Source organism: Pseudorca crassidens, chromosome 2 (assembly GCF_039906515.1).
Source record: "Pseudorca crassidens isolate mPseCra1 chromosome 2, mPseCra1.hap1, whole genome shotgun sequence".
Lineage (NCBI taxonomy): Eukaryota > Metazoa > Chordata > Mammalia > Artiodactyla > Delphinidae > Pseudorca > Pseudorca crassidens.
This window is the reverse complement of record NC_090297.1, coordinates 130,497,690-130,515,531: the sequence shown is the minus strand read 5'-3', so window position 1 is coordinate 130,515,531 and position 17,842 is coordinate 130,497,690. Positions and strand designations below refer to the sequence as shown.

Genomic DNA, 17,842 nt, shown 5'->3' with positions numbered 1-17,842 from the left:
TCAAAAATGGGCAGAAGACCTAAATAGACATTTCCCCAAAGAAGACATACAGATGGCCAAGAGGCACATGAAAAGCTGCTCAACATCACTAATTATTAGAGAAATGCAAATCAAAACTCCAATGAGATATCACCTCACACCAGTCAGAATGGGCATCATCAGAAAATCTACAATCAACAAATGCTGGAGAGGCTGTGGAGAAAAGGGAACCCTCTTGCACTGTTGGTGGGAATGTAAATTGATACAGCCACTGTGGAGAACAGTATGGAGGTTCCTTAAAAAACTAAAAATACAATTACCATAGGATCCAGCAATCCCACTACTGGGCATATACCCTGAGAAAACCATAATTCAAAAAGAGTCATGCCAAAATGTTCATTGCAGCTCTATTTACAATAGCCAGGACATGGAAGCAACCTAAATGTCCATCAACAAACGAATGGATAAAGAAGATGTGGTACATATATACAATGGAATATTGCTCAGCCATAAAAAGGAACGAAACTGGGTCATTTGTAGAGACGTGGATGGACCTAGAGGCTGTCATACAGAGTGAAGTAAGTCAGAAAGAGAAAAACAAATATCGTATATTAATGGCATCTATGTGGAATCTAGAAAAATGGTACAGATGAACCGGTTTGCAAGGCAGAAATAGAGACACAGATGTAGAGAACAACCGTATGGACACCAAGGGGGGAAAGTGGGGCGGGGGGTGGTGGCGGGATGAATTGGGAGATTGCGATTGACATATATACACTAATATGTATAAAATAGATAACTAATAAGAACCTGCTGTATAAAAAAATAGAATAATAAAAGAAACTTTTAAAGTTAAAAAAAAATCTGGATTCGTCTTGTTGATCAAAAGTTTGTTTCATTCTAGACATTAGGCTCTAGACTAATGAAGGTATAATATTCCAGAACAGTAGGAAGGCACGTCACTGCCTACTTCAAAATTATCTTCAAATACAGGATAAAGCATGGAAAATTCTCAGAGCTGGCTTGGGAAACAGGTCACCTGTGTTGGGCTTCTCATTCAGTGAATCAGGCTGGTGTCTTGCTCAGCAGGGGGAACTCTTTCATAATGATTTCCCTGCAGGAATCCTGTTTGATAATGCAAACTAGGATCAAAGGGATAGGTTTTCCCATTAAGAACTCCAGAGAAAGGATTCACTCTTGAGTTGTTACTGGGGAATCTGAGAGCCCCTTGGGGTATAGTCCTCCAACCCTCAAGAAGGAGAGTTGTTGAGTAAATCCAGAGAGAAACAGAAAGGTTCCTTGTGCCCTGACCACCTTGGGCTCCTCCCTCTCCCTCCTCTGACCCTCCGCTGCCAGACCCCATCCCACACCCAGCCCTGCGGCCAAGAGTCAATGGCTGCACCCCCAAACCCCTACCCCAGCCAAGTGCTCGTTAAAGCCCCTATACATGGCCAAAGAGTTGAAAAAGTATAAGGCTGGAACTATTTTTTAACTCAGAGAAACACATTCTTGCTGAGGAATAAATAAACCCGTACCTTTATCATTACAATTTTTTAATGTCACTGTACTTTTCCAGTTTCCCCATCAGAAAAACAAACTCAAGAAGATGTGAGTCAAATTCCTTTTAACACTGTAAAGTTCTCAGAGACAAATTTCTCAAGTTTTCCTCAGAAAATCTGACTTCTTTAATACCAGCTTTATGGCATGTTATTCATAGGAATAAGCCTCAGTGTACTCATCCGTAATGTGGGGTAGTATACCCACCTTGCATACTTTACAAAATTCATAGAACAATCAATCGAGATTACGTTTATGAAAACGTCTTGAAAACTATAATGAGCTCTGCAGATGCCAGGTGTTCTGTTACTCTGACTCATTTTAGTGCTTTTCAACAGGGGAAAGGTAGAAAGATCAATGTGAGAAAAAAAATGTTGAAACCTTTTACAGGCAATGAATCTTATTCTCTGCTACAGCATGAAACCACACTGAACCATGTCCACTGTTAGGTTAGTTGAAGGCTGTTGTTAAAATGAAAATGTGACTGTTATTTATGGTTTAAGGCCTACCTCTTTCCAAATAGATTTTCAGAAGGTGTTAATTTATTGCCAACACTGTATCTTGTATTACTTTGGCATTTGACTACTGAGGGAATGAGGCACAGAGGACCGGTACGTTTTAAGCAGAGTTGGGGCCAGGAGGAAATGTCTGGGGTAAACAGCCCTTCCCAGGAAGGCAGGCCCCTGTGGAGACCTGCAGGAATGAGCACTAGACAGCCACAGGTCAGTCAGTGAGGACACTGCACCCAGACCATCTGGGGTTAGTAGCAGCTGAGCTGTTGCCATCCTTAAGCCCCAAAGGAGGTGAAGGGAGTTGGCAGAGAGGTTACCAGAACCTGGAAAGAGAGTCAGTCCTATGAAAAGGTCACCTTGAGAGAAACTACGCCCTTCAGCTGAGGGACACAACCAGCGGGTGACCTCCCAGGAAGGAAGTCAGGACCCCACTCCCCTCTGGCTGGAGCTGCAGCTCCCCTACTGGGGATCTCCTTTAGCTGAATGGGAAGCTCTCTAGGAAAAGAGGTCAGGTCCAAGAAGAAAAGGATGGAGAGAGGGTCTGGAGGGGCAAAGGGAGAACTCCAACTGTGTGTGCAGGAGAGGAAGGCGGGCCCAGGCAGTGCGCACAGAGGCTGGGGAGGGAGGAGAGTTGCTCTGGGGAAGGAGAACTCCCATCAAAGAGAAGAGGGCGCCAGGCACAAGTTATTTCAGGCATCAACCCCAGCCCACCGGGGACATTCTGCATCCTCTTTTGGGCTGTTCTGTACCCTAAGTGGATCATACGTGGACTTGGGAACCCTCAAAACCGTGCTTTGCTCACCAAAGCCTGGCTACATTCAGAGCCAATTCAGTGCTGTCTGCATGCTCAATTTGTCAGAAAGGCAGCTGCTTGGAGCTAAATGGTCAATTCTTATCTTTATTCAGCTTGAAAACATTTAAAAAGCCCAAAATTGTACAACATATATCCTGGATTTAGCAGTTAATAAAACAACATTTGAATTCTACTGGCGCCCCGTTTTAACAACAATGAACAAAGATGACGCAGTGTAACTTAATGGAGAGCAAAATGCATTTTGTCAACCCAGAGAGTGAGAGAAAAGGAATTTAAGAAATTATGTACCCTGAAAAACCACTCTCTAAAGTAATAAGCAAGGCTAATCCAGGCCTTACTGACTGAATAACTACAAAATAAGATAAACGACAAGCAAAAAAAAAAAATCTTTTGAGTTTTTCAGATTAGAATTCAGCTCTGGGGCCAACTGCAACTGCAGATATTAAAGGATTTCTTTAATCATGTCACGCCCTGCTTAAAAAACACTGAGGCTCCACCAGCCCACAGAATACAGAGGAAATTTCTAAAGATGCCAATCAAGGCTCTCTGATGTCTTCTTAGTCCCCTCAATCCTGAACACACACAAACACCCCTGGAACTGTGCCCTTCTTCCTCACTCACTTTACTGCCCTTTCCCCTGTCTCCTCCTTTCAAAATTTTTCTAATTCTTCAAGACCCAGCTCAAAGGCTACCTCGATGGAAAACATCGAGATTTCTCTAGAGAGTCTTACAGTTGAAATGATTCCTTCTGCTGGGCTCCCAGAAGAATTTCTCCATACCTGGGATATGCTACTTATCATGGTTTGCTATTTATTCTTGTTATGTAAATACCTTCCTCTTAGTTATACAGGGGTTACCTGAGATTTCTCTAGCTCACCCCGACATCTTGAATGGAACCTAGCCCAGTTCCTGGCATGCAATCAGTGTGCATCTGCATTTAATTAAACAGGTTGTGCTCCATATACCAGTACCGTTGGAGCTTCTTCAAATTTCAAAACGCTATTTCATGCACTAGAAAATAGAATTCATCTGTGTGTAGTCTTTGGGTCAGAGTGGTGCTCTTTCATGCTCGAAAACACATTGATAATTTGCACAATAAAGTAAATAACTCCTCTAGACCTCTAGAGCTAAACGTTCATAAGTTGCCACCTCCAACATACATGTTATCTGGAGAAGTTAATGGATATCAGACATTAAAGCAATTATTCAGCTCCTGAAAGAAGGACCAAATCCAATGTAGTTATGTCATATAATTGGAAACAGCATGAATCTGATATTTGAACCTGTCATTAGGTACTTTTAGAGCAGATGAATTATCTGGTCTTCTGGATGTGGGTGAATATAATTTCTACAGGTAACTACTCCCAAGATTTGTTTGTTTCTAAAGGGTTTCAATGTCCAAGTAATCAAGCAAACACTTCCTACATTTATAGTTATAATTAATTAGAAGTTCTGAGCCCATGTTTATCAATCGGCCTGGCCCCGAGTTGGCCTCCTGGACATGAAGCCCTGGAAGCACTACTGAGACATGACCAGCTCCCTTACCTCAGGCACACAGAGGGCATGTAGGGATTATTTTCATACATTTTCGTAACATAGTTTTAATTGATTTTAAACCTTCGTGAAGACTGAAGGTAGTCCCTTCAGAGGCAGAACTTCCTTGCATTTGGCCTTGATGCTGCAATCAACTCTGCTTATGCTGTGCCCTTTACCCCCCCTCCTCACCCACTCCCCACAACTCGTATCCACCTTTCCAACACCACCCCTCCGTGTGGACTGGGACACCACCCCTTCAGGAAGCCTCTTCTGGTCACCTGTCCCACACTGTGAGGGGCATCTATTAAACTTAAAGTAAGTGACTAATAATACAAAAGGACAGCCTTGCCTTGTCGTCCAGTTTCACGTGTATGAGTCTAGTCTTCTCAGCTAGATTATAAGCCCCATGAGGGCAGAGACCACTTTTTATATTCTAAACCAATTTCTCCGTCTGTTCTAATGAGTATCTTGGGCAAGGAAGAAAAAAAAAAGCATCGATTTGGGCTGCAGTCTGAGTGGTCATCTTTCTTAGAAGAAACTTTGCTTTGCAGTTTTATTAAATGTAAAGAAAAGAAAGATGAAAAGCAGGATGATGACTGTTCAAGAAGAGTGACCGAACAGCAAACGGTGACATGCTGTTCTCCCAGCTTGAGAAACACAGATGAAAAATAGATATTAATGATAGCAAAAGGTCAGGCTCTTATAAGAATTTCTGATCCAAAATGGTGGAGATTAATTAGGAATTCATTTTTTATATCCTACCTACTTCCAAAGGACAAAGGTGGCTGACGGAGGGAGGTTGTGGCATCTACGACTGAACTGAGAGTCTGGAAATATGACTCAGGATTTAGTTTGGCTCTAACTCACTGTGTGTAACTGGGCAAATCACTCCCATACTTTGAGCCTTGTCTATAAAACTGGAATAATCCCATTGCCCATTATGAGGATTAAATAGGGCTCTGTATATATGACTCCCTCTCTCTCTCTCTCTCTCTCTCTCTCTATATATATATATATATATACACACACACACACACATAGATATATAACTATATATATATGTGGTTATATATATATTTGTACGTATATACGTATGTATATAGTCAAATGCTCTACAGATGTTAAGAATTCTCTGGGATCTATAGACGTTGGATAAATTCTCACCTAAATGGGATCTCTATTTACCAAAAATCATGGGGAAACCTGGAGGTAGACTGTCAACCTTAGCTGCCGCAAAAGGAAGCAGAGGCCCCCAGCAGGAACACTTGCCCAGCCTCTCCCCTTAGACTGTAAAGCAGGAATGCAAACCTGGACGGCCTCCCCCTCACTTCCCATCGGAAGACTTTATTACTCCTTTGGTGTTATTCCCTTGATGGACCTTGAGGACCCCACTTTTCAGATGAAGAAGGAACTGCTCTGCAAGGCCAGGTCAGTTGGAATTCTCAAAGACAGCACAAGACAGAGCCAGAGGACGAGACCAGAAGCCAGATTCCTCCACCCAGCCAATGCGGTTTCTCTATCCCGCAGGGACACACACACACAAATATACTGGGCTGACCCACTTGTGCCAAAAAATGAGTGTGGCTCCATCACATTCTGAACCAAAGACCCTTCCGGCAGATCCCACCTGGAGGCACGTCAAGGGACGTGGTCCTGGAGCGGGGGTGAGGCGGCCAGTCCTGGGGGGAGGCGACTCCCCAGCCTGGCCTTGCATCTCCTCCCGCGCGTCTTTCTTGACAGCTCTGGGCCAGCCACCGAGTCCTGTCTGCAGGGAGTTTTCTGCCCTCGGGTTCTTTTCAGAAACCTGACATGCCCAATAAAGGCCTGGGGCTGATGGAGACAAGCGGCCCGGAGTCCTCCCAGCAGCCCTGATGCTGCCTCCTGACGCTGACACAATGGGGCCGGCAGTAATCACATTACACCCTCGTCTTTCATAATTACCCTCTTTCTCCAAGTGACAGAGCATCCCAACGGCAGGCGGGGAACTATTTTTAAACTAATTCTAACTAAAAAAAAAAAGTGTCATTTTTTTTCACAGATATGGTTCTGGTTTATAAAATCACCCCCAGGGACAGCGTGGGGTGTAAGGTTGGCAGAAGCTAGAAAATCTAAACAAAGCACTGGCTGCTCACCTCTCTTTGCCCGCCCCCCGCCCCCCGACAACCTAGACACTCATTTCTTTTCTTTCTTTTTCTTTTTTTTTCTGAAGCTCCTCTACCTGTGTTTGTCTCTTTCACGCCCTCTCTGGCTCTAAGAGAAAATAAAAAGGAGAAAACACAAAGGCAGAGCTTCAACGTGATGTGGCTCTTTCTGTCCCTCGTCGTCCCCTCCCCCTCCTCCCTCCCGCCCCACATCCCACCCTCCTGAGACCACTTCTCCCCTCCTCCCAGCCTGCCTAAAGGTGATGGCTCCCAGAACATTTTTCTGTAACAGTAGCAAAGCCCTTCAACGTGAAGAAACGAAGCCAGGAGAAGGCATGCGGAGGGGGGCAAGGGAAAGAAAAGCCACTGAAGGACAACTTTAGCTGGGGCAAGACTTGGCCGGGCCCGGGTGACCCGCACTCTCCCCGCAGGCCACCCGGGGGGACGAGCGCAGACCCCAGCAGCACGGTACCACCTGGGCCTGGAGGCCCGTCCAGCTGTCCACTCGCCTCTTACACATGACCCGGAGACCCCTGTGGTGCCCGCCATGATAATTATATTGATAAGGAGGCTGGAGTGGAGGAAATGAATCAATGGCACTGCACGGATTTCCTGAGTATCGATCTATCGAATTGCTGCAACTTGCTTGCACTTTCATTTGGAGGGTCATTAGCTACCTGTCGTGCTTACAACTGTCAGTGTACCATTGAACCCTGAATGTATTATCTGTCCCTCAGGTTTATGTTTTCTCCCTCTACCTGTAGAACTCTGTCTGTTGCTCTCGCCAGCCTGGCGCTCTGCCATATTTTTCTTCTCCATCTTCTCAGGTTTCTCCTCCTCTTCCCCTCTCTCACCACCACTTCATCCTCTGACTGGCCTGTTTGGCTTCTATCCTGGAGTCTTACAGCTCTAGTCGGATGACTCATCTGAGAAACAGGAAGAGAGTGAGGGAGGAGAGGGGCTCTGCTGGTCCCCTCCAGCCTCCAACGTTGCTTTTAGTGACAGAGATCTTGCATCTAGCTTAGAGGTGCAGCCACCATTTCACACCAAAGCCAGAGCAAGCAGGACCCCTCTAAAGGCGACAAACACATCCACGTCGCATTCTTGGATATGCCACAGGATTAGAACAGGCCTTCCTCATAGGAAGCTGCAAAAACCTGCCCAGCAGCATCGCTGAAGAGTGCCACGGAAAGGGGCCCGCCTGCAGAACAGTCGGTATTCCTTGTGATCCAGAGGAACAGGTGGTGGAAGTAGAGAATGAAGCCTGAAAGGGAAGCTTTCAGGGACACAAGAAAGAAAAGCCACTTTGAAATAATTATTAAGTGACGTGAGCTTAGCAAAACTAAGAGCACATTTATTAAGTAGGCATGAAATAACCATGAGTTTCATTCCCCTTCCCCCTCCAGCAGGCTTCAGATGAAATGAGAAAAATGAAGCCTCCATGCCATTCACCCCACCCCCTCTCACTGCCTGCCTTCAGAACGCATCCTCAGCCATATGCAAACGGGGAGAAGCAGAGAGGTCAGCGGTGTGGTTAACAATGGCTTGTGACTGAGCCTGCTGGGGACAAGCCAAAGGGAGCTCAGAGAAGTGAATGAAGCCGGCAGGGGCCAGGGCAAGCCCTGGTTTTCTGTAGCTGCTGGCTGGAGGGGAGCCGTCCTAGGAAAGGACAAGCGTAAAAAATGTCTCCTGATCCCTCTAGGATCAAGGTTTACTTGCTTAGCGTTGTTCTTGATTCTCTGGGACACAGTGGAGGCTGGGCACTTTTAAATAAAAAGCCAGCAGACGAGCCTTCCCTCCAGGGTAAGAGACTAAAGCAATATCTGGGGTAGTAGCCGGGATTGGTGGAGAAAACATTAAGCGAAAAGTCATCGCTGTCAGGAGGTCCTAAATCTGATCCAGGGGGAGGAGGGTGTTGATTTGTAAGAGCTCTAAGTCTTTTCTTGAGAGTGCTATGTGGCTGCTAATTAAAGCTGGCTGAAAACAGCAGTTAAGAGGACAGACTATGGTCAGCAAGATCTGGGTTCAGTCCTGGCTCCTGCGCTCATTAGCTGTGCAGTCTTGGTCACATTCCTTGGCCTTTCCTGAAGCTCATTTTCCTTGTCTCCAATAATGGAACTTGAAAGAGGACCTACCATCATGGTGAAATCACCACAGAGCCCTGCTGGTTGTTTACAGCAGGTCTGATTGATGGATGCCCCCTTCTGATTGGTTGTTGCCTGAGCCATACCAGTTGCTAAATATCTTGGCTCCTAAATAGCACTCCTCCTAGCTTATAGGGTTGTTGTCAGGAATGAATGAAGTACTATAAGGAAAATGCTTAGCTTGGTACCTGGTCAATACTCAGTTTGCTATTGTTATGTATTGTGGATTGAATTGTGTCCCACAAAGAAGATAATGTTGAAGTTCTAACCCCCAGTACCTCAGAATGTGACCTTATTTGGAAATCGGGTCATCGTAGATGTAATTAGTTAAGACGAGGTCATATTGGCATGATGGGCCCCTAATCCAAGATGACTGATGTCCTTGAAGGAAGATGGCCCCGTGAAGACACAGAGACACAGGCAGAGCGCAATATGAGGATGGAGGCAGAGACTGGAGTGAGGCATCTACTAGCCAAGGAATGCCAAGCATTGCCCACCATCACCAGAAACTAGGAGAGAGGCATGAAACAGATTTTCCTTCAGAGCCTCAGAAGGGATTAACCCTGATGACATATTGGTTTTGGCCTTCTATTCCAGTCTCCAGAACTGTGAGAGAATAGAGTTCTATAGTTTTAAGCTACCCAGTTTGTGGTAACTTGTTATGGCAGCCCTAGGAAACTAATACAATATTATACTGGGTAGACTCCTCAAAGGACACGTAAGACCCTGAATTCATAAAGTAACAGGAAAGAGAAAACCTTAATGTTCATTTTAGTCCACTCTCTGATGTGATGCTTGAAAGCCCATCTTCAACATTCTCACTAAGTAGTCTTGTGGCTTGTGCTTGAACACCTCCAGTGACCAGGAACTCACTACCTACCATGACAACCCAATAGCTCTGACTATTATAAAAGCTATTCTTTACATGGAGCCAAAATCTGTTTCCCTGTAGATTCTCCCATTTTGGGGAAATTCCCTCCCTTGGACCTTTTGCTGTATAAAAGTCCAAACCCATAGCATTTAACAGCCCTTCAATACTTGAATTCCTTGAATAAGCCATATTCGTGCACATGTCAGAGTTTTAGCAAATGCAATTCCTTTTGTCTATAATGAACTTCTGTCTTCTCTACTTAAAGAGTCATCTATTAAAACCCAGTTCAGTATTATCTTCTGATACACTAGGTTATGCTGTAGGAAAAATCTGTGCTTCAAAACCAAAAGTTTATTTCTCTCTCATGCACTACACACCTACTGTACGCGGCCAGGGCACCCTTTATCATGGTCACTCAGGGACCCAGACTGAGAAAGCAGCCACCATCCTGAACATTGCCAGTCACCATGGATGGGAAAAAGAAAGCTCTGGGGGGTCTCCTGTCAGCAATGAATGCCCCCTCCCAGAAGTGACCCACATCACTTCCTCTCACAACCATCGGCCAGTACTAGTGACATGGCCTCACCTAACCAACAGGGGGCCTGAAAACACAGCTCTGGAGAATGTAGTCCTACCACATGTCTGGAAAGCCAGGCCAGAAATACTTGGCAAACAGGACTGACGATTACCCCACACCCTCTGCGTAGCTTCCCCTGCTGCCCCAGACAAAGTTGCTGTGTCACCTCCAGCCCTCTAGGGACATTTTGTGTGTTTTTTGGTCATGATAATGATCACATTGCATTGTAATTATATTTACTTGTGTTTCCATCTCTTTCATGAGGCTGAGAGTTTCTCAATGACAAGAACTAGATCATCATAAACATTTAATATGTGGATGCATTTGAGGGCAATGACTGTATAGCCACAATAAGAGCCCAAGTCCTTACAGTGGTTCACAGGCCTTCTCTGACCCGGCCCCCACTCCTTCTCTGATCTCATCTCCCCACATCTGCTCCCTCATTCACTCGCCTCCAGTCTCACTGTCACTCAAACTCACCAGGCCGGCTCCTGCCTCAGAGCCCTCACCCTTGCCGTTCCCTGTGCCTGGAATGCACTTCCTCAGCCGTCTGCTAAGCCCACCCCTCACTTCCTTCAGGTCTCTGCTCAGTGGTCACCTCACTAGACAAGCTTTCCCTGGCTGGGCTCTACAAAATATCCATGTGACTTCCCTGTCCTGGTACCTCCTCTGCTCTCTTCTTTTCTTTTCCTCCACAGCAGTTACCACTTGCTGACACAACACACACAAGTGAATGTTACATCATCATATATTAAATATCATATAATATGCATTATATCATACATTATATATGACATACAGAATTATTGTGGGTATTTATGTATTGTATGTCCTCTCCCTCCCACCCTCTCCCCCCCCCACACACACTTAAATATAACTTCTGTGAATAAAGGAACCAGCATATAGTAGGTACTCAATAAATATCTGTCAAAGGAATGAATGATAAAGGAACGATAGCTCTGGGGTTGTCACTTCTCTGGACAAAAATGCTAAGTTCCTCCCTCTCCTACAACAAGATTTTGAGAACCTTCAGCATCCTCTCCACCCAGAAGTAATCAATGACAAGTGCAGTACAGAGCAAAACAGTCCCCTGCACATCCTAGTCTATAATTGCAATTAATAAAGCCTGAGTCTGTAAATCAACTATACTTCAATCAATCAATCAATCAGTCAATAAATCCTGAGTCTAAAAAAGGTTTTGGAGGTTACAAAAATCACACTGTTGACTAATTCATAGTCAGTTTGGTTACTGACTAAAATCTTGTGTTTTTCACACATAAAACTATACTTTTCTCTCCACATATAATTTTATAGTTGTTGCTTTGGACTGGTGTGCAACTAACATTTTTCCCTTTTAATTTTCCTGTCACTTGTCTTCCTTTTCATTTATAATGTCATTTATTCTTTCACTTATTTATTGAGTGTCTGTTCTGTGCAGAAAGTTCTGTTAAGTGCTATGGGTGCTACATGATAATTTTATGATTCCCCAAAAACAACCAACTATTCAGCAATATCAACATGGATCAGACAAACCAACTTTAGTTTAGCAAGTGAGATGGCTAAGGCTCCCTAGCCTTCAATGTAAATGTAAGTGTAAATGATTTATATCAGAGTCATTCCTGGGAAACTTTCAATGACATAAGGGCAGAGTGCCACTCCAAGGATGAAACGCCTAGAGCAGCTGAAAATGGGAAGGCAGGTAATACCTCAGATAGAGGGGCTTGAAAAGAGCTTACAGTCATGAGAGAAATTTGGTTCAGACATGTCACTCCATGTGTCCCCAAGGTTGATTTACCTCATCTGACGTAACCAGTGGATCACCACCTCTCCCATCACTCCAAGAACCTCACCCTTCTTTGAACAAGGGTATGCTAAGGTTGGGCTTTCTGGCTGTCAAATGATGGAAGAGATTTCTCACATGTGCCAGTGATTTCAGGGTAGTCCTGGGATAGGGGAAGAACCAGGGAGTCTGGCTCCAGAGTCCAGAATCTTAATAGCTCTATTCTGTTCTGCTTCTTCTTCATATTGGAAACAAAGATTTTAGTCCAATATATAATATAAAGACTGAATCATAAGACATGGTTTCCAAAATAGTCACTAATACAGATGACTCCTAATAAAATCATCCCTCAGAAATTGTCCAATTGAATTGAAATTGAAGAAAATAGTGAATAACTTGAGGATAATGGAAAGAGATTAAATGAGTTGGAGAATGATTGAACCTTGTGCTCACAGGGCATTTACTCATTAATTCATCTGCTTAACCATCTTCCATGTATCTACTCACTTATTCATTCAACAGCCATAGTACAGAACACTTTTGCTGTCCTAGACACACATCAAATACTGTGAATAAGATGTGGTCTGACCTAAATTGACTTAGCAGTTCGGGGCCAGTGGGGGGAGGCAGGGGACGAAGCTGGTGGGGGGGCAGGAGCAGACAAAGGAAACCCACAGTCTAGTGTGGCAAATGCTGTCAGAGGGGCTTTATAAGGAGTGAGAGATAAATTTAACCTGTGCTGGGGATGCTCCTTTGCCTCCTGAGGGAACAGGAAGAAAAAGATGAGAGGAGAATGCTTCGTGGAGGAAGGAACATTGGATTCGGCCCTAGCAAAATTTTCTAATCTCAATATTCTTGGGAAGATCCTATAACTAACACAATTTCCATCAGAGACAACAGAACATTGAACGTGCTTATCAAGACAAGCACTGGAGCATAGCAGTTAAGAACACAGGTTTTGGAGTCAGACCTGCATTCAAATTTGAAGCTTTCTAGGCAGAATTCACTCCATTAAAGGATGGGGATAATCATAACATCCCATCATAGGTTTGTTCTAAGGGTCAAGTAAGATCCCCCGTGAGGTGCACAGCGCAGTCTGTACACAGGACACATTCAGTTGATGTTAGCTGTTGCTTATCGCCTTCTTCCCAAATTCACATTTACTCTCACTCTGTTCCTTTGTCCTTAATCTTCTTAGCTCTAACATTACCTTTAGAACCAAAAATTTGTAAGCCTCTTTTCTCTTTTACACAGGGAATACAGAAGAAATATAATTTCTGTAAAACTGATTTGCATTACAGGAAATTTATCGTTCTCCATGGGTCTTGGTGACTAGGTAACCAGTAGAGGAGCTAATACATTATTTTAGCAATTTAAACAGGACCTCGGAAGAAAGGCACCCTGTGATCACAAAGCACTGGGACTATACTAATGAGAACATTAAAAGAAAGTTCGGCTCACACAGTCCCAGATAATCACAAATGTACCTAAGGATTATTAACAACCACAGTTACCTGGAACTGTATTATCTGCCTGGTTGGTTATTCTAAAGTCAACTTGTATTTGAACAGATGAGCTTAGAGGAGTTAATAAGTTATTTTGAAGTGGCTGGCGGGACCCCTTCATTATAAATATCTGGCGAAATATGAGGGTATGCCTAAGGCTCCATGGTACCCTTCATCTTAATTCTCACTCAGAAGTGAAAGGATGCTCTGAGTTCTCCTTGGAGGACAAGGCTAGCCACAGTGCCCCTGCCCCGAGTCCTCACATGTCCTCTTTGTTGGAACCACTTGCCCACTGTGGAGGCCAGACTCATGTGTTCTAGATAAGCCTTTTGGGAAATCAAAATGCCCTTCTGCAGAAGCAGAGTCCATTTTCAGGGGTTCATTCCTCTAGGGAACAAAAAGCTCTGGGCTTTCATGACCCTGGTAGTCACTTCCCAACCTTCCCCTTGAAATCCTCACTGCTATCCTTTAGCTTTGTAGGACTGTACATAGCGTGGTGCCCAAGCGCAGGTCTCAGAGGCCATCTCGTTCGTTCCTTGGTTTCTCTTGCAAATTTCCACAACACCATGCTTTCTGCTGCAGGCCGGTCTTGAACCCAGCGCTCTGCTGAGAGGATGGGGGCAGACGGGGAAACAGTGGTCTTGAAGAACATGCTCATTGGCGTCAACCTGATCCTTCTGGGCTCCATGCTCAAGCCCTCGGAGTGTCAGCTGGAGGTCACCACGGAAAGGGTCCAGAGACAGGCGGTGGAGGAGGAAGGAGGCGCTGACGGCTACAATACATCCGGCAAAGAGCAGCCGGTGGTCTTCAACCACGTGTACAACATTAACGTGCCCCTGGACAGCCTCTGCTCCTCGGGGCTGGAGGCCTCGGCCGAGCAGGAGGTGAGTGCCGAAGACGAGGTGCTGACAGAGTACACGGGCCAGACCTCGGACCACGCGAGCCAGGTCACCTTCATCCACAGGATCAACCTCCCCAAAAAGGCCTGCCCATGCGCCAGCTCTGCCCAGGTGCTGCAGGAGCTGCTGAGCCGCATCGAGATGCTGGAGAGGGAGGTGTCAGTGCTTCGGGACCAGTGCACCAGCAGCTGCTGCCAGGAAAGTGCGGCCACAGGTAGAGTCTGGGAGTTTGAAGCCGGTCTCAGGAGGGAGGGAGGGCGCTGAGCAGAGAGGGAGAGTGAATGAGCGTGAGCCACCGCTCCCCTCAAACCTGGCTCCTCTTCACACGGAGGGAGAGAAGTGCCCTAGTCTGTAGCTCTCTGTTCAGACGTCTCTAAGATCTAAATGTGGTCCTTCCCAGGGGATTTGGCGTAGGGATTCTCTACAACGCATAGTCAGTTTGAAATACATTAACCTGATTTTGGGGGGATGAGTCAGGTAACAATACATCGGTTCAGCACAGCAACTTCTGTGGTGAGCAGGGAATTTGACGTCTGTCTTCATTCATCTTTGGTTTTCACAGGCTGTTGAATTGATATCTATCCATGTTAACCTGAGGGACTAGAGAATTCAGGCGCTCTGTTCACTCCATCTCAGCCTTTCTTCCATCTGAGTAAATGATAGTCATTATAGTCTCAGAGGACCTGGCCCCATCTTCTCCAGCAAGATGGAAGTTTCAGCCCCTGACCCCTCCACGAACGCATGTGGATGTACACGCACGTGCATGCACACACCCACTCACAGAGCTTATTACAACCCCCTCCCCTCCAAAGGCTGAGTATCCAGGACTTATACCTCTAGTCTCACCCACCCCCTGACTAGTAACACTTACCAATGACTATCTTGACCTCTCTGGGAGAAGTCAGAGCCAGACTTCCTGACTTCAAATCCTAGCTCTGCTACTTACTAGCTTGTGACTTAAGCAAGTTGCATAACCCATGACTTCCTTTCTCCATTGACAAATGGTGACAGACTAGAACATCAGGAGTTATTACATATAAAAGCCTCCATTCAGATGAAAGCCTGGCTTCTAGTAGGGACCTCACATGCAATAGCTGTTATCAGCTGACCCCCAATGAGCAGAAAGTGTGTCCCTTTTTGTGCCCGGCTCCTCTCACCCAAAAGGTACCTTCAACCCATGAAATTTATTCTTTAACAAGAGGACTGTGTCTTCCTTACTATCTCGGGTTCAAGCTTTTACCTTTTATAGTGGTTTAAATTAACCACTATAGTTATAGCATGGTAAGGGCTAGGGGCAGGAGATATGCATAGAATCCTAAAAAGATCACAGCAAACAGTCACCAAATGAGACAAGTTCTGGGAAGCCTTTGAAGTGACCCTAGTGCTAAGTTGTGATGAATGAGCAGAGTTAGTTAGATGGCAGGAAGGAGAGGCAGTCGGGTGTGGCTGCAGCGCATGTGACCTTGTCCTGCATCACAGGCCTGGTACTCAGCATACAAGCCCTCAGATCCCCTTCCGTCCCCATAGCCAGCACCTGGGCATCTTGGTCAGGGGCTGTCCTTGGGCTGTAAGAACCTCTTTGGCCTGGCCCAGGGAGACAATGGACATTTATACCCTCCAAGGGCAGCCTTTCGTCCCAGTTGAGGTGTGGCTTACACTGTGTCCAGAAGACCCTGCAGGACTGAACCCATGTGACACCCCCAGGACCTTGCCTGATAATGTGTCTGGCTTGGGCTCCAACCTCCTGAGTCTCCCCTTCTCCCTGACAGGTTTTTCCTGGGAGCACTTCCCAGTAAGTCACTCTCATCTGAATTCTCACCTAAAGTCTGATTCTAGGGAACCCGAGCCAAGACACACTGAAGGTGAGCCCCTGAAGGACGAGGGACCTGATCTCACTCATCGTCGCCCCCAGGGCTGTGCCAGACACAACCCCTATCAGATGAAAACATTCATGAAGTCGATGATGTACCAAACTAGCTTGAGCTTAATTCTCAGCAACACAAACCTGATCAGAGAGTGAGGAGAGGTCTCTGCCCACCCCTCCCATACCCCATTTACAGGAGGTTCCACGGCTGCCCTTTGACTTTCTCCTTGGCCCTTCCAGGACAACTGGATTATATCCCTCACTGCAGTGGCCACGGCAACTTTAGCCTCGAGTCCTGCGGCTGCATCTGCGATCAAGGCTGGTTTGGCAAGAACTGCTCGGAGCCCTACTGCCCCCTAGGCTGCTCCAGTCGGGGCGTGTGTGTGGATGGCCAGTGCATCTGTGACAGCGAGTACAGCGGCGACGACTGCTCAGAGCTCCGGTGCCCGACAGACTGCAGCTCCCGGGGGCTGTGCGTGGACGGGGAGTGTGTCTGTGAAGAGGCCTACACTGGCGAGGGCTGCAGCGAGCTGAGGTGCCCTGGGGACTGTTCAGGGAAGGGGAGATGTACCAACGGTACCTGCCTGTGCCAGGAGGGCTACGCTGGTGAGGACTGCGGCCAGCAGTGGTGTCTGAACGCCTGCAGTGGGCGAGGACACTGCCAGGAGGGGATCTGCTTCTGTGAAGAGGGCTACCAGGGCCCTGACTGCTCGGCAGGTAGGGAGGGGAGCTCGGCGGGGCCTTTGTCAAGGGTGGTCCAGCAAACTGGCTGGAGGTGGGAAGAGAGATGGGAGGGAAGGTGAATTTTAGGCCGAAGAATTCCCAACTGGGTCATGTACACTTGCTTTCCAAGACAGCTGATTTCTTGAGTCAATCACAATTGACGAGGCAGATTTAAGGGGGGGAAGGGTGGAAACCAGAAAAGGTCAAGTTCAGGCTGAAAGCTGAATCTTACCCCAAGACCGGAACAAAGTCAATGGTAATGATGGTGACAGCATTTCACTGTCCTTGAGATGGAAGAAAGCGGAGAGTCAGACCATGGCAACACCTTAGGCAAGGGACCACCCTAACTCAGCCCTTCCCAGAGCTCCACCTGCTCCAGAATATGCCCCTTGCCTGTTGCCATAGTCTGGGGACACGTCCTTTCACAGTGCTAGGGCATGCGATGGCGGTTAGTCTGTGATAGTCAGACTAGCAGGGCACTCTGGCTATTTTAGAGCTTGCATATTGCAAAGTGTTATTAATTTTTGAAATCATCTAGTGTCCACATGGATAAAAGTATTCATAGGCAAGGAATTACTTGTCACTAGGAATAAACTACTAAAGGCATCGAGCAACAACGCACGTTCTAACTATTAGTACAGCATATTAAAAGGTCACGAGTCGCTTTGTTCCAGATGACATAGCAAATTGGAACCAACCCCATATGTGTCTGCACCATGGAAACCAATCCAAAGGTGATGTCCCAAAAGGAGGACCTAAATCTATCAGTGGGAAAATACCAATATCTCACTGGAGATCATTTTCTTTTGCCTAAAATCAGATTATTGTCACTATCTCACCGTTATTGCTCATCTTCTGACTAAATCAGTGACTCTCACTGATAAATTTGTGGTTTAAACAGTACAGATTGAGTGATTGATCTTGATCTTTTCCATTTGCA

General features: G+C 46.0%; 1 protein-coding gene and 1 long non-coding RNA gene across 3 annotated transcripts in view; one reads left to right on the top strand and one right to left on the bottom strand.

Moving 5' to 3' along the window:
• LOC137219726 (uncharacterized) overlaps nucleotides 1-17,842 on the bottom strand; it is a 295,061-nt gene that overhangs the window by 64,886 nt on the left and 212,333 nt on the right. The gene's annotated exons all lie outside the window — the stretch shown is intronic.
• TNR (tenascin R) overlaps nucleotides 1-17,842 on the top strand; it is a 415,801-nt gene that overhangs the window by 318,530 nt on the left and 79,429 nt on the right. For both annotated transcript variants that reach the window (XR_010941221.1, XM_067728715.1), the window contains exons 3-4: nucleotides 13,999-14,529; nucleotides 16,420-16,896. Coding sequence is in view for 1 of the 2 variants with exons in the window: in XM_067728715.1 (XP_067584816.1) it covers nucleotides 14,031-14,529; nucleotides 16,420-16,896 (976 nt within the window). In the remaining variant the exon portion in view is untranslated. The remainder of the gene's footprint in view (nucleotides 1-13,998; nucleotides 14,530-16,419; nucleotides 16,897-17,842) is intronic.